Source organism: Martes martes (assembly GCF_963455335.1).
Source record: "Martes martes genome assembly, chromosome: 1".
NCBI classification, from domain to species: domain Eukaryota; kingdom Metazoa; phylum Chordata; class Mammalia; order Carnivora; family Mustelidae; genus Martes; species Martes martes.
In genome coordinates, this window is record NC_137888.1 from 5,753,671 (window position 1) to 5,771,347 (window position 17,677).

Sequence of the window (17,677 nt, forward strand, 5' to 3'; positions counted from 1 at the left end):
GCGTGTGTGTAAGTTAAGGATTTGAAACATAACTTACAGATTGTTAGAAATCAACTCTCATTTTGCACCCCATCAATTATTTCATTCAATAACAATATATATCGTCCAGAATAATGAAGAACTGCCCACATTTGCAGCCTCCAACATAAGAACTTGACCAGGTCTGAAGGTATACAGAGGAGAGATGCCAGGTGTCAGCCAAAATTTGGCAAGAGCTCATAATATAGCTCAGTCGTTTCACAGTGTACCTAAAACAACACTTAATTCCCTAGAAACACGACAAGCATTCTATGATACAAGTCAGGCTGGTGTCTTTCAGGGCCTGTTCAGCATCTTCACGGACTTAAGATTCGTACAGACTTGGCTGCTACCTGGCAGCTGACTTCCAGGCCATCTCCTCAATGTATGGCCACCCCGTGCAGTCTCCCCACCACTGGCCTCCCCACCCATGCCAGCAGTATTCCCAAGTACTTTCAGGTTCCCCAAACAAGACATTTCGGGATTATCTAGAGACCTGAGATCTAGGATTTAGTGCTATTCACCCTCCTGATGTATTAGCTAAGGCTTATTTTCTGTATGTGATGCTCCGACACGGGGGCCTTGCTGACCCTGGAGAGACTGTCTTTGCAGGACAAATTCCTAGAGATAGTAGACAACTTGCATGCTTTTCAAATGCAAACCCACCAATCCAGGGCCCACACCCCTGACCACTTTCTCTCATACTCTGGGCCACTACCCCCTGCCCTCATCACCGGGGCCAGGTATCAAACAATGAGGGACAGCCCCTATGCCCCAGAGTCTGCTGAAATTATTCCAACTAGCCTGTCCTATGCCTGGTTACCCTGCAAGACCATGTCTTTCCTGCGGGAACCATAGTAAAAGCTCCTGCCCCCATTTCCCCCCCTCCCTCTCCCTCTGTCTCCTGACCCAGCTGGTGCTTCTCTGTGTGCCCCCTCCTTTGGGAGCTGTGAGTAACAAACTACCATTTCAATGGCAATTGTTTCCTGATCTGTTGGCCTTACTGAGTCTCATGTTTCCTATCAACACACTGTATTTGAAAACATCAAGGAAACCAAGTTTTCCTGGAGGGAAGGGAGTCAAGGATTGAGGTTCGTTGCTAGGACCACACGGTTGTAGGCAAAGTGACCCCAGAAAGGAATCTTCAGTCATCCCTGTAAGAATCGTTTTCCATCTTACAAAGTTTTCCATCTGTGCTAACGTTTTCAATCCAAATCTTGGGTACCTACTTCTTACAGTGATCTACCACAAAAACATCCCATTTTTATTCTCTTTCCCTTTCTGAGCCACCATCTTTTTATCATCTTTTTGAAATGACTTTCTTGTGCCAGCTTTAATGTACGTATAGTTACATTTATACAATTATTCAACACATTTATTGAGCACCAACTGTATGCACTGTTCTAGGCCCAAAGGATACAACAGTAAACAATACAGACAAAAATGTCAAGTCACGTGGAGTTTATAATCCAGTGGGAGAAGCCAGACAGTAAGCAACATGAATAAACGGTATGCTGAGTTGGGCTTAGCAGGACAATAAAGCAGGAAAGGGAGAATATATGTGCCAAGAGGTTGGGGAGTGCACATTTTTTTAATAACAGCTTCATTGAGATATAATTCAGACACCATAAAAATCCACCTTGTACACTGTCCAGTTCTGCGGTTTCTCGTGTATTCACAGAGTTGTTCAAACATCCCCGCTATCTACTTCCAGGACGTCCTCATTTCCCATCCCTTCCCCGAAAAACACCATAACCATAAGCATCCCCTCCCTGTTGCCCTGTGTCCCCCAGCTCCCAGCAACCACGAATCTACCCTCTGTCTCTGGACTTGTCGGTTATGGGAATTTCACATAAATAGAATCAGACAATCTGTGGCTTTTTCTGTAGCTTCTTTCCGTCATCATAATGTCTTTAAGGTTTGTTTATGTGATAACATATGTCTGTATCCCACTCCTTGTCATGGATGAATATTCCACTGTATGTACACACGTAACATTGCACCGCATGCATTTACTACAATTAGTTTATCCACTCTTCAGTTGATGGGTACTTGGGTTTTTTCCCACTTTTTGGCTACTTGGAACAATGCTGCTGTGAACATTTGTGCACAAAGTTCTTTGTGGGCTCCTGTCTTCAGGTCTCTTGGGGATATACCCAGAAATGGAGTTGCAGGGTCATATGGCGACTCTACTTTTCGCCTTTGGGGAGACAGTTCTATTCTGGATCAAGTGATCTAGGGAGGCCTTGTTGATAAATGACATCGAGCGGACCTGGGAAGGAGGTGATCTAAGTAAGCCCTATCTAGAGATGGCAGCCAGGCACACTAGCAGGGCTGAATTAGAAAGAACAGGGAGGGAGCTACATGTTCACCCTCGATGCATCACATTTACGTGGAACCTGTTAAGACCTTTATCATCAAATGGGCTGTATATTCCAGCCTCCTGAACGTAACCTTTTACCCCAATTTCTCCGCAGTGATTTCCTTCACTGATTGATTCAGATTTCATCCAATGTCATCTGTGATTCTATCTTCCCCTGAAATAGTTCATGAAGGAATATGTAGCACATGCACGCACCATGACTATACAACCGAGATTAAGTTATAGACACGCCTGTGTTGGGGGTGGCATGAATAGGTACCTGCTCGTGCCAGATGATGGAAGGCTAACTGGCAAGTTCTGTTACTGCCCACATCCCCCAGCCCCGCTGAAGTCACCCGGCTGATGCCTGAGCAGCAGCTGTGTGACCAGACCCAGCAGGCTGGAAAGCTGTTCCTCTACAGACAGGCTCGGGATCACGTCTTCTTTCTGCCCCCGTCAAACAGGAGAACAGAGTGAGCAAATGTGCTTGGCCACTTGCTTCTCCTGGGAGTCTTGCTTGCAGCGGCTGTCCCACGATGGCCTTGGGCTTCTGGTTCAAGAGGGCGGTGGGAGTTCTAAACAGTGTGTGCTGCTACAAGGGACTAGCTGGGCCCCAAGAAGAATGGAGAGGCTGGGGAGGCTGCGCCGAGGAACAGATGTGGTGGCTGACATACGAAGGGTGAGGTTTATCTGGTTACGAAATGAGCAAACACGTTCCAGGAGAGAACAGCAGGGGTGAAGGCTCAGACACAGGAGAGACACAGGGCATAGGAAAGGAGAGGAAAGGAAAGAGAAGGGAAGGGAAGGGAAGGGAAGGGAAGGGAAGGGAAGGGAAGGGAAGGGAAGGGAAGGGAAGGGAAGGGAAGGGAAGGGAGGGAAAGAAAGAAAGGAAGGAAGGGAGAGAGAAAGAGGGAGAGAGAGAGGAAGGGAGGGAGGGAGGGAGGGAAAAAGAAAGAAATTAACTATGGTCAGGTGGCGGGGAAATGCAGAGAGATAAGCAGTTTTGAAAAGCACAGCCACGTCACGTACAGCCTTGCTGGACATTTAGAGCAACCTGGACTTCGTGCTAAAAGCTAGAGGGTGGCCAGGGAGGATTTCCGGCAGCGAGGTGACATGATAAGGTTTGATGTGGCCGACGATCGGGGACACAGCACGAGTGAGACTGGAGGCCAAGCACTCAGATAAATTCCCAGTCCTCCCCACGACATTGGATGCAGCCCTCAGGCCCACCCGAGCGTGCTGTTTTGGGACCTTGTAATATCCAGATTTGAGTCCCTATTCAGCACAACTCTATTTAGTAGGAAAAGCACAAATGCTCCTTGAGATAACAGGTATACCACGGTGAGCCAAACATGACAGCCAAGATCAGACCAGTCCAAATTCAGCCACATGAGCATTGTTAGTATTTCCAAAAGGATCCACAGTAGAAAGGTTCGTTTACCTTTCTTTCCTTGTTCCCATTTTTTTTTTAACTTAGAAAGTCAGTCCAATCAAAGGACTGGAATTATGCCACTTGTCTTAGGACGCAAAGCAACTAAGATCCATGCCCATGTACATACTATATGGACACATGAAATGAAGTTTTTCTATACACTAAACTAATATTTCACCAAGATCATATTTGCCCTTGGAAGATTCACAGTGAAGGCAGGCTTCCTCCTATGAGCAAAACAGGGACTTGAGCCAAATTTAAGTAAATCTTAAAGGACAGCTGATCTTACTTGACATCAACATCATCCTGGTAAAAAGAAAGAAGAGTGTGGGACCTCTATTACACCATTATTTTTCATAAAACTTATCTGTAATTGCACCTTTGAGAAGAGTCTTATTGTTGCTTGCAAAAAAAAATCTTTCCAGTTCTTAGGTATATTTCTAGTTTCTTCCTTCATCTTCCCCAAGATAAACCAAATGAACTTTTAGCCAAGATTAAACATCCACAAAGGAAATACCGTTACATGGAACTCTTCACAATCTTAGAGAACTGTGTCCACCGTCTGTAATCCTTTCTCCCGGGGTCTATGTATGATCACAGGAGGAAGTGGTGGCTTGAAGCCCTGCCTCGGTGGGAGCTATGTGTTCCCTCTGGAAGCTCCCTGCTCTCCTTCCCCCTCAGTGTTTCCATCTCTGGTATCACAATATTCTTCCAACACACGCACACACATGCATGCACACACACCACAACACCTACCTTTCCAGCGTCACTTCCTGACAGTTTTAGAATAAATTCTGCTTTTGCTTTTGTCCCTAAGCTATGTGTGTTCTTTCAATTCCAAAATACGACCTTATCAGGGAAAAGACTGGATCGGAAGACTAGGAATCATTGCTTTCATCGTTATTTAAAACCAAAGTTCCAGGGGCACCTGGGGGCTCAGTGGGTTAAGCATCTGCCTTCAGCTCACATTGTGATCTCAGTGTCCTGGGATCAAGCCCTGCATCGCATCGGGCTCCCCTTTCTCCCTCTGCCCCACCTCCCCGCTTGTGCTCTCTCTCTTTCTCTCTCTCTCTCTCAAGTAAATAAATAATATCTTTTAAAAAATCAAAGATTCAAACCCCCAGGGACTTACAGCTTTTCTGCCCAGAAAAGCTGTACTTCATTGTGTTCAGTTGATTTTCTACACAAGACAATGATTTTCTACACAATGACTGCACCTCCCCTCCAGCTGCGTCAGCTAAGTAGAGACTGTTTAAGTGCAAAATCCAAGCATTAAGTTTGTTTTTCTTTTTTTTAATCGAAGTACAGTTGACCCATGTTACATTAGTTTCATGTAGTTTTTGTTCTCAAAACCTGTTTCTTCTTTACTTCCTACTATTTTTTTTTAATTTTCATTTTTAGATGGCGTGCATGTGCCCACGTCTTAGAATATCATCTACAGTGAATGAATCCACAAGAATTCAGCTGGACTCCAGTGGCCAGCATGTCGGGAGCCCTCAGCATGAGGTGCTGACCCCCATTAACCCACTCATCTTTGGCAACAACTGTGAAGTAGCCGTTAGGTTACCCATTTTACAGATGAGAAAACTGAGATGTCAGGAAGGCACACAACTTGCCTTAATTCACCAAAGATCACACATGTGAGGAAAGAGCAGAACCAAAAATCAAAAGTGAAGCTGTCTGACCCCAAATCCATGCTCAAAACTGCTCTACCATGTCTGCCTATTCCCTGGCACGACCAGAAAAACTTGGAGACAGACATGAATCCAATTTTCTATGCTTAAAGTGTGTCTATGAAGCATGAAGGAAGAAAGCAATGCTTCGTTGGGGTTTTAAATACCAAAAATTGGGGTGAGAGCATGACTACAGAACATGGCCTATACAAGAGCTATATTCAAACTGCACAACGATTTTGTGTCGTGGGGGCCTGCCAAGGGGGAATGGGCCATGGCCAAGGCAACGGAACAGGGCTCTGAAGGCCCCCCAAAGAGATGGGTGCTTCCCCTTTAGTTGCTGGATCTGGGGGCAGTGGAGAGGAAAGGGCCCCTGGGGAGGGGCCAGGACAGCACGCTCTTCACCTACTGCTAGACAAGTAGTTCCACATTTTGTCAACCAGTGTGGTCAACCCCGGGCCATACAGCGCAGATTGGGCCAACCTGAGTCCACTCCGTCCTCACCGTGGTACCACGGGCCACACTGAACGCTGGTACCAATTGCTCCCCTGTATTCCATGCCCACTTGGAGGAGGCGGATGAAAATAAAATTTTAAAGAACAACTGGCTCCCCACAAATTCATTTCCTTCAGAACATCCTGGAGGCCAAAGAAAAAGGTTTTAGAATAGTCTATAGATACGGTGGAGGCATCGTTTATGCAAGTCAACACAAGAAGAGCCAGATAATTAGTCTAAATTTCCACAAGGTGGCAATTCATAATTAGTTTAATAGTAAAACGTGATAACATGGGAAATGCAGGTAAATTTTAGCTGATGATTCTCCTTTTTTGAACAAATGGTCAGCGTCGCAAGGCTACAGGCTGACTCAGACTTCACACCAGCAGGATCTGACCCACTTCGGTGGCCGGAAAGTCTCTGCGTAGCCCAAGAGGGCTCTCTGGAGAATGTCAAGACTTTCCTGCAAATTAAATTGCTTTAATTGTTTGGCTACACCGCTAAGAATAGTAGTGACAAAATAAACCTGGCCTTCAAAGTCCAACAGAGCGTGTGACTGCTACTCCTACCCTCACTAGCTGTGTGCTCCTAGGGAGCCTGCTTGACTTATCTGAGCCTCCATTTCCCCAGCTGGAAATAAAGCTCTATAAAAAGAGGTCTTAGGACCATTGGAAGGAGTAAAGCCAACAATAAATTAAAAACGCTTTAAAGGGTATCTAGCCCATAATGAACATTTCATAAGTATTCGTTTTCTTTTCGACCAAGATATTCACTTAACACTTAGGCTCAAGGCGACTATGCTGAGTCGTGCGGATTGCGTTCTCTAACACCTACCATTTGAATTCCACTGCTTGGAATTTACTGAAGAGAAATAAAACATTTGTGCACAAAGAGGTGTGTCCACAAATGTCCGTGGCAGCTTCATGCAAAACGGCCAAGAACTGGACATGACTGCAGTGTGCATCCACGGACCTAGGAGCAAACGGACTGGTAATTCCATACTCGGCAATGAGAAGAAAGAAACCAATGCCGACATTAGCACCAAGATGGGTGCATCTCCAAAGCATTGTGAGGACGGAAAGAAGCCAGACCAAAAAAGAATAAATAGTCATTTGACCCATTTCTGTGCAGTTCCACAACAGGGAGATCTACAATATCACAAAACAGAGTAGCTGTTACCTGAGGAGGAGTTGGAGAGGAGGGAGCAGCTACCAAAAGATCACAGGTGATCTCTAAAGGGCAATGGGAATGTTCTGGATCTTGACGGGGGTATGGTTTCCACAAAAAAACACAGTTGTCAGAATGCACCAAACCGGACAGGTCAAGTGGATACCGGGGGATATAGTAAGCAACATAGCTGGTCTTTGTCTCCAGCTCCTGACACAGATCTCCTAAAACCCTTGGAATTCCCTGAGTGATAAGAGCATCTTTTGTTATTCGTAAGAAACCCCTTTGGATCCCTTTGGACCTGAGGTGTGGGAGATGGGAGCTGGTTGCCAAAAAAAAAACAACCATGTGATTAGAAGTCTGGACCTTCATGCCTTACGTAGGAAACCTCAATGCAAGTTGGTGCAGCCACTTTGGAGAACAGTGTGGAGATTCCTCAAGAAGTTAAAAATAGAGCTTCCGTATGACCCTGCAATTGCACTACTGGGTATTTACCCCAAGATACAGATGTAGTGAAAAGAAGGGCCATCTGTACCCCAATGTTTATAGCAACAATGGCCACGGTCGCCAAACTGTGGAAAGAACCAAGATGCCCTTCAACGGATGAATGGATAAGGAAGATGTGGTCCATATACACTAGGGAGTATTATGCCTCCGTCAGAAAGGACGAATACCCAACTTTTGTAGCAACATGGACGGGACTGGAAGAGATTATGTTGAGTGAAATAAGTCAAGCAGAGAGAGTCAAGTATCATATGGTTTCACTTATTTGTGGAGCATAACAAATAACATGGAGGACAAGGGGAGATGGAGAGGAGAAGGGAGTTGAGGGAAATTGGAAGGGGAGGTGAACCATGAGAGACTATGGACTCTGAAAAACAACCTGAGGGTTTTGAAGGGGTGGGGGGTGGGAGGTTGGGGGAACCAGGTGGTGGGTATTAGGGAGGGCACGGATTGCATGGAGCACTGGGTGTGGTGAAAAAACAACGAATACTGTTACGCTGAAAAGAAATAAAAAATTTTAAAAAAAAAAGCTCAGAAATTGGGGCACCTGGGTGACTCAGTGGGTTAAAGCCTCTGCTTTCGGCTCCGGTCATGATCCCAGGAGCCCCGCATCAAGCCCCGCATCGGGCCCTCTGCTCAGCAGGGAGCCTGCTTCCTCCTCTCTCTATCTGCCTCTCTGCCTACTTGTGATCTGTCAAATAAATAAATAAAATCTTTAAAAAAAAAAAAAAAGCTCAGAAATTAACCCCAGGAGTTAGTGTCAGAACTAAATTGTAAGACACCCAGTTGGTGTCAGAAAATTGGAGAACTGGGTGGTGTTGGGAAAACAGCACAGCTGCATAGGATTGCATAAAATAAGCCTCAAGGAAGTTGAAATAAAGAGAAAAATCTACAACCAAGCAAAGAGTTTTTCAAACTATTCTTTGCATTGGGTCTCCTCTGGGCGAAGGTCCCTGAAACTATACTCAGAGCGGCTCTCCTTCTATCTGATTTTTACCCTGGAGATCCATTTGAACAGAGAGGTCCATGGCTTAAAAACATATATTTGAAAGCCACCGGTTCCTTTGTAAGAGTCTGTTGGAAGTGATCAGTCTGGTTGGCCCATGCAGGTGAGGGAACAAGGGCTTGGCTGTTTCCCGGAGTCTAGATTCCTCCTGGGCAGCATTTCCTACACCCAGCTGCACATCTCAACCCTCTGAGGAGCTTCCAAAAATACTCCGGTGCCTTCTCCATGGATCAAAGACACCGACACAGTACAGAGTCCCCAGCGATTCTAGCCTGGTGGAGAGCCGTTGCCTGGTGTGCTCGGGAGCTATCCAGAACTCCCAGTTCCCTGCCTAAATATTTCACAGAGAACCTCTTCATATCAGCGAAATCCTTCGCAGCCACTCTGAGTCACCATCAAGCTGACAGGTTGGTGGATATGACCTCACAGTATCTCAATCCCTGCATCTAGTTAAAGGCTGGAGAATATCTCTACCCCTTAGAGCAAACTAAAATCAGGCTGTATTTCTCTGCTTTATTTTTGCAGAATCTGAAAAGAAATTAACCTGTGAGGGTGAGGTTTTTAATAGGAGCTTTATTTCCCTCCCTAGATAATTTCTGTTTCCTTTCAGCGATAGATGAACGTTTTTTATAAAAGGAACACAGATTATTCTGATCTGCTACAAAACCAGCAAACTAAAATTCATGCCCTGGGACTAAAGCATATTTCGCCTCATTAAATCTTCCTCAACGAGGAGCCAGAAGGAACCATCCTCTCGGCTAAAAATACCGTGCGGAGCTCGTTGCGACACCAGCGCATCCTTCAGTGGCCGGTGACAGCTAAGCCCTGGAGGAGAGCTGAGTGTACCCTTCAGCATCAGCGAGCAGAGTGTACCCAAGGACGACCAGACTGGAAAAAGCAGATGACAATTTTACTTTTTTCTCTCTGCAAACTAAGGCTTCGGATGAAGCCACCAACTGACTTCTAGAGTGCTCTGGGCTGACAGCACTCCCCTTCCCTCTGTAACGGGGGCTGCGGTGGGTGACACAGCAAGCAGCCCAAGAATCTGAGAATGAAGGGGATGGAGTTGCCCCCTGTTTGTTCAACTAAGAAATCAGCATGTGCTGATCACAGCTGAGAAGTTCCAGTCCCCTCCCTCTAGGGCCTGAACATCATGACCATGGCACTGAGTCTAAAGGCAGAACACAAGGACCATCGGGGTCCAGGGAAGGATGTGCTCTGAGGACAAGGCATGCACTGCACTGCCCAACGGAGAACAGTCCAGGGGGCGTGGCCACAGTCAAGGACGGAGAGAACAGGGTTTGTGGGGAAGGCTGCTCCGGACCACGGGGTGGAACCGAGGTAGATCTCAGTCCCAGTCTGGCCATCTCTGGGCTGTGTGACCTTACAGGAGTATGGAGCACCTGCCCTCACACCTCCCTGCTGCCTCACTTTCCTAATCTGTCAAATGAGGATGCTGTCCCCATCATCAGGTTACCATAGGGATTACGTGAAGCCCTTAATACAGAGCCTGACTCACTGCAGGCACCCAACAAATGTTAGCGAATAAACACACAAGGAAACACAATAACCACAGCGGCCTGATTTTATTCCTAAACTGTGATTTTGACTCATGTGAGCGGGTGAGAAAGGGGGCACGCTCTGGCGCCAACAGACTGTCTGCTAGACATGAACCCGTTCCACCCAAGCTACTCCTTGACCCCACACGCACCTGTCTGGCCAAGTCCTTCCCCACATGTATCCTCCCCCCGAGAGCATCATGGTGCCTGCGAACAGTCCCCAGACTTCCAGCTCTGGAAAACAGCCCGACCTGCTGATATGTTTTCAAGATTTCACGACTCATTTTTCCTACTTCCAACAAAGTCCCTCCAAAGCAAACATAAAAAAGGAAAGCTGAAGCTCTTAGACAATCGTGAAAGTCATGCTTTTGTGAGGACATGAGGGTATCTCCAAAGAGCTGGAAATACACGGGCTTAGGACTGAGGGCTGGAATGGGGAGGGACAAGCAGTGGCTTGGCGCATCAGCATTCGGTCTATACTCCTGGGAGGAGCTGTTTGGAGGCTGCAGGAAGATCCTGAACCTTTCCCCAAAGTACCCGTAGGCAGTTGTTGACTGAGTTTAGACTCCTTCCACGGAAGGCAAGGGTGTGAAATTCAAACAATCAGTTACTGGTTTAATGCCATTTAAGCATGCACAACGTAAACAATGAATCTTGGAACACTGAAAAAATAAAATTTAAAAAAATAAAAATAAAAACAATGCACAGCATTTTGCCCAAGATACACTATCTTGGATAAAAGCATGATAAATGGTTGCACCAATTAATTGGCCAGTGGGCATGCAGGGTTTCTGTCTGTCCTTCCTCTGTCCCGTTGGTGAATCCCCTCTGCCCACCCTTCTGATTTCAAGAGTACCGCCACCTTGTAGGAGAAACAGGGGGCTCTGGGGGCAGCACGCTGGGTCCAGAAGCTTATGTTCTATCACCACCTAATGGTCCTTCTCCATTATTACAACTCACTAGGGTCACCAAGCAGAATCATGCTTGCACAGGTAGGTGTCATCCTGAAACTGTTTTGTAAAGGAAACATTTAAAAATTTTTCTCAAGGAACTCTGTAGGCAATACGTCTCATTCTCTTCATGCATCTCTCACCTTTAGCCTAGAAAACAAAGAACTCAAAAAACCACACACCGCCTTTATTGCCCATGTGGGATGTGTACATGAAGACTCCAACCCAAAGAAATGCAAGGAGACCCCAGATGGGAGAAGAGCAGAGGGCAGAAGAGAGCAGTTCTTGTTCAGGGCTTAGAAAAAGTGCACCTGGATTCTCGTGTAGTTGTTCTTCCACTTAAAAAAGCAAGGGCACCTGGGGGGCTCGATCAGTGAAGCATCAGCCTTCAGCTCAGATCATGATCCCAGCGTCCCAGGCTCCCTGCTCAATGGGGAATCTGCTTCTCCCTCCCCCTCCCCCCTTCCCCCCCCCCCCCCGCCCCGTGCTCGCTCTCTCTCTCTCTCCAATAATAAGTAAAATCTTAAAAAGAAAAAATCAAAAGAGAAACCGTTACTTGGAGTCTGGGCCTTCTGTAGACTGATAAACTCTCTTGGAACTCTATTAGTTTCGGATCATTAATTATTCCATTTTTCTGGTCTTTTCTTTTATCAGAATGACTTAGCTTATTCACGCGGGGTTTTCTTTTGAGGTTTTTGGGGTTTTTTTACATATTCATAAAGCTGCTTGGTTTCTAGAAATCTCCTATACTGATGAGGTATGTGGAGGTTTACAACTGTATTTTGATATTGCAAACTCCGTACTGAGGACTCAGCAGCCACAGAAGCCACGGAGGCCACGGAGTCGAGCCTGCAAGAAAGCCAGTGCTGTTTACTTGGCATTTCAGACCTGAGTGGAGTCCGCATTGCAGGAATACTTTCAAGAGAAGGAAGTGAGAGTAAATAAAACTACACTCATCCAACGTTAATTTTCTGATTACAGAAAGACAATATAAGAAAAAAAGTAAGTAAGTGGTCACCATTGTTCTCTTGCTTATCATTAGCACAAATAGTTATTTTCATTTGAAAATACAAGAACCAGGAGAAAAATTGGCATCCCGCTAAATAAATCTATCTCCATGTGACTCTACCACCAAAGGACTAAAATTCAGCCCAAGCGACAGCAAAGAGCTTGAGGACTACCTGTGACTGGAGTTATTACTAAGTACACCCACTCTTGAGATAGAACAACACTTAATGCAATAAAGTACAAAACAGAAATTACTTTTTAATTACATGCACTTTCATTCCACTCTAGTCTCACCTCATGTTTAGCAAAGAAAGAAATGTTTTTCAGGCAGTCTTCTTCAACAATTGGGCACAAAATATCTTAATTCTCTTCAAAATGCCTCTTTTTGTTACTAGGGTAACAAGAAAAGAGCTGTTGCAGGGTTCCTCTGAGGCACACAACCTCTGCCGCCACGCACACGTTCCCAGGTGACACAAACAGGCTCAGCCACAAAATCGATAGGAAGACGGAGGAGGAGGTCAAGTTTATGGCCACCCCATGGGGAAATGCCATGATCGTCCTTAAATAGGACCACATTGAGGGGACGAGCTCTTCTGACAGAACAGAAGCAAAGCGTGTAGCAAGAGAAAGGCAAGGACTAGCACAGACAGGAGAGAGGAGAGGGATGTCAACAAAATCTCATCAGGAAGGAAAAAATCCCCATGATAAACTGGGATGGGGCGCTTGAGCAGAGAAACGCTTCGAGCCTACCTGGTGCACCCGTCGTCGGAGCTGAACCAGCTCCTGGTGAACTCCGGCATCAGGAGGCACAATGACAGAATCGAGCTCTGCAGGTCCCAGCCTGGGGCTGCAAATCAATGAGAAGGAACAGAAGCAGCCACTCCTTCGGTGCAGAAACGTGCAAAGACAATGGGGTGCAAATTTATCTGTCCTTACCATCATCCCCACGTGTGTGAATGGCAGACTTACATTTAAATAAGGTTTCAGAGAGAATGTGCACAGCTGTGTGGACAATACAAAATATGATGTAACAAGACAACCAGTGTCATTTGAAAACATGGACCGAATAACCAGGACAACCAAAAATGCCCATCCTGGTGCAGACAGAAAGGTTGTGTTAAGAACCTAGACTTGGCAACAGACAGACTGAGTTCAAGCAGAACCACGGAGACATTATAAATAAAGAAATTAATGTTCCTTGGGACAAGAGATCTGCCATTAATCTTTATTTGTATGATTTTTTTATGGAAAGCTCTTTATTTTCAAAGCTCTTTTCAGCTAATTCTGAGACAAGTGGCAGAAGGAACATACAAAGAAATACTTTTATTACACCACAAAGAGAAGTTCTAAATTTTGAAATCATTTTTCAAAATCGTTTTTTTTTTCCTCCAGGGCATTAGTAAGAAGATCTACTCATGCAGAGCAAAAAAAAAAAAAGAAAAGAAAAGAAAAGAAAAAATTTTAAGCAAAGGCCAAGGATGTCAGGCACATGAAAGTATGCACAAGTTATCTTCACATAGAATTTCACGTTGCTAAGATTAGGTAGACATATCCGTGTACATCTAACCACGTCAGGTGGTACAATCCTCAGTAAACCCGGGTGTACCGAGAGAGGTGGGTAGCTTCACGCCAAAGCGTTTTGTTGAGTTTGGTTTGTGGGCAGACAGTTGAAATACTGCTTCGTAGCTTAGGTTTTCTGAAAGAAAATACCAGGGAGAAGACTTCAGGAGAGAAAGCCAACGTTTCCCACGATCGTCACTATTTCTCATGCTTTAGGGGGAAGTATTCCCTTGGACTCTATAAACCATTACTCATCATTTGCTTTCAAATGCGAGGAAAGGAAAGGAAATTCTTTTTCATGGAAAACCAGACCAGGTCAATATCCCTTCTCTGTACTAACACATATCAAACACCATAGGGGACATTGACTAATGTCTCTGATTACAGTTTCCCACTGATATTTCAGAAGAATGTAGAGGCCGAATCAACGAGCTTAGTCCTGGGGAGGGAAGCATGAATGGTCCACCCCTCCGCTGGAGGACAGTGTTGAGTAGCAGCCCTTGGAGAATTCAGTTTCATACTAGACATCATTTCTCCTGGGCCTAATTAAGCATCAATTTCAGACACAGGAAATGAGAATTCCTTCATCGTTCCATTCGTTGTTCTGCCTGGCTTCTCCACATTCTCCCTGAAGTCAAATCTTTTCCAATAAAAAGCTCCATGAGTGAAGAGATGGCTTTGCGCCGGACACTGAAGGGGGCCTGCCCAGTTGAATGCACGACCACGTCGCCATGCTGGATTCGGAAGGATGCTGAGTCTCTCGGGAGTCGGTGGTAGGATTTGAGGGGGGCATCCCAGACCCTCCTTCAGCATCAGGCATTCTGACCTCACAACACACCACTATGGAGCGATTCCAAACGAGGGAATCCGTGAAACAGGCAAATGCGCTTGCGCGCCGCAGCTGTAGTTGCCTTTTTTTTCGTCTTTTTCTTCTTTGAATCAGCCTACAGAAAGCCATCTGGCTACAAGAGGGATAGTCTGAGCTGTGGCACTTCACATTCGATATATTTTTTTTAATTACCACAGTAAAATTGCATAATTTTAAAAGAACCTTGTAAGCACAGCGAATAGAAATTGATTTAAACAGTACTTACAAGTTTTCACTTTGGGGGGCTTTTTGGTATAAGAATAAATAGTCAGGATATTTCTCTTCCCCAACATTCTTCAGATAGAATTTCTAAAAGTAAACTTGCTCATTTTCTTTCTTTCAAAAAATATTTTCGCAGCCCATTCATTAGAAGTGCGAGCAGCGACACTGGTAAAATTAACAACAGGCTTCTCAATGGTAACACCGGAAGAAAATGTTTAAATTTTCTTAAATAAAAGAAATGGGATTATTTCCCAAATGACAACCATCAGGCCTTCAAGGGGAGGTCTGTGTGTCCAGAAAGAAACTACCTGGGAAACGTCAAATGCTGGGCCAGATTTGGTTTGAAATTTCCATGATCTGATAACCATGGGCTACTCTCACCAGCTCCGAGATTTCCTAAAAATATATGAAATTTTTAAAAAATTCTTCTTGATTTTATTGTAGATTTAGATTTCTGTTGGTGAAATTTTTTTATATTAACTTTTTATGTATAAGCTTAAGAACAGCAAGGGGAGAGACTCACACTAATCGAATTGGTCTTTGGTACACGGGGTGGCCCTCTCCCTGAGCTAACATTGACAAAGCACCGGGGATTTCTTTATCCTCCTCCCGCTGAGCCTTTGCCCACCCTTGACGCCACAGGCTCCGAGACGCACTGCAGACCTTTACTGAACACACCGGCTCTGTGCTTCAGCGCCCCTCCCTCCTTCTCTCCTTCCCCAGCCCCCCCTGATGTCTGCGGCCCACGGATCTGCCTCACGTGTTTCCATGGAGGCAAGGAGACCAAAAAAAAATTTCCAGTAAGGAGACTGGAAGAATTGTTCTAACTTAAATTTTCAACCCTTCTAGCATCAGAGCACACTTTAGACCTCACTGTCCAGAGAATCAACTGCTGCCACAAATCTGGTCACAAGGTTAAATAATATTAATAAGAAGACAACACTTGCCTCAGCATTTGCTACGTGTCTGGAATAGCGAGATATTTGTGTAGAGTCACTGATCTTGACTTGTTTTCACACAGACGGTCTTATCCGTGTAGCCCACGGTATTTGAGCATTTCTTCTAGGTCCTCAGTACCCACTATCATTCGATAGTCTCATCATCTCATTAATATATTTACACAGCGCCCACTGGACTGTGGAGAATTACCTCGCTCTCCTACATCGTCAGAAGTTTTAAAATTACAAAGCAGCAAGCATCCTTGTCAAAGACACCTAAGGCGATTTTCACAGGTTCCACGAGGTTTCCACGTGGGCCTTCCGGTCCATATTTGATAAATGAGGTTCCTCCCGCTCCCTCTCCAGCAGCCGTATTTCCCTTTCGACAACAGCCTGCGCTGCGATTGTTCCAGGCTGTCATTTAACGGCCTCCGCCATGAACCCTGACTGTCACCCCCCTGTGGCTCGGCGGGCATCTGGGCCGGGGCGAGTCCGGGGGCTGGAACGCCGGTAACAGAGCGTTCTTCCACCCCGGGACTACGCGCTCACCTGGAAAAGCTGAAGAAGTAAAGCATGAAAAGGCCTAAGAGTCTTCTTCTTCCTCTCCGGCCTCCTCTTCTCCTTTCTCAGCTTCCTCTGCTTCCCCTTCTGCTCCCTCCTCCGTGACTTCTTCCGTCTTATTTAAACAAAAATTTCATTATTGGTGAGAAAGGTCACAGATACACTGAGGAAAGAAATGTAAACTTTCACACTAGAGATGAGGGCGTCCCACACTCCCCACCCAACACAGACACATCCATCACACACACAATACACGCAACACACATCACACATCACACACAATACACACAACACACCTCACACACACAACACACACAATATACATCTCACACACAATATACATAACACATCACACACAATACATACACGCATCACACACGCAACACACATCACACACACAACACACACATGCACCAAACACACACACAGTATATACAGCATGCATCACACACAATACACAACACACACACCTATCACACACACAACACACATCACACACATAACACACACATCACATATATCACACACATAATACACGCAACATATCACACACACAACATACATCACACACAGTACACACACACACACACACACACACACACACAGGCCCCACAATTTGGAATAGTGTTGCAGAGCACTACATTAAATTTTAATGGGTATTCATGATTTCTCTTAAGCATGTAGTCTTTACTCATATTAACAGACTATTGTCATCAAATTACTTTTAAAACTTTAGAAGGCTATTAGAAGAATGAAATACAAAAGGAATCTCAGCGAATAGAATTCTATCACAAAAGATGAAGCTTTTAAGTGTATAAGTTGCTTATATTTTGTTATAGGAATCTGATTTTTTCAAGCCAAGGTCATCAGCAAACCTATGACATATAAGGTGAAATTCTTCCAAATTAATAGTACCTCCTATCTTTATATATAAAAATGGGATTTTTAAAAATGGAAGCTTGTCTAACAACAAAGAAACATTATTGGAAAGATGTAATTTACAGATAATTTTAAAAATCATAGCATAGAATAGGCTAGAAATAACCTTTAGGTCTAGGAATAAGGATTTATTTGACAAAATGACATTAAAGCTAATGAAGCAGATCTATACTTACCACCTTCCCTCCCCCAAAAACCATACACACAATTCATGAATGAAAGTAGATTACAAAAGAGTATTCATCAAGACTTGATGTGTGTGTGTGTGTGTGTGTGTGTGTGTGTGTGTGTGTAACTAGTGGCTACCTCTGGGTAATGGGGCTGTAAACTATTTTTGTCTTCTTCTTTAATCTGTACTTTCTAAATTTTTTATGAAGTCATGAACTATTTCTGGGGTGCCTGGGTGGCTCAGTCA

General features: G+C 44.9%; 1 protein-coding gene across 2 annotated transcripts in view; it reads right to left on the bottom strand.

Moving 5' to 3' along the window:
- Positions 1 to 11,869: 11,869 nt before the first annotated feature.
- Positions 11,870 to 17,677, bottom strand: part of LOC308345813 (SH3 domain-binding glutamic acid-rich protein-like) — a 46,407-nt gene continuing 40,599 nt past the window's right edge. For both annotated transcript variants that reach the window (XM_080808329.1, XM_080808330.1), the window contains 2 exons: positions 16,312 to 16,438; positions 11,870 to 13,870 (listed from right to left, as the gene is read on the bottom strand). In XM_080808329.1, the coding sequence (XP_080664455.1) occupies positions 16,346 to 16,438 (93 nt within the window). In that variant the 3' untranslated portion in view covers positions 11,870 to 13,870; positions 16,312 to 16,345. The remainder of the gene's footprint in view (positions 13,871 to 16,311; positions 16,439 to 17,677) is intronic.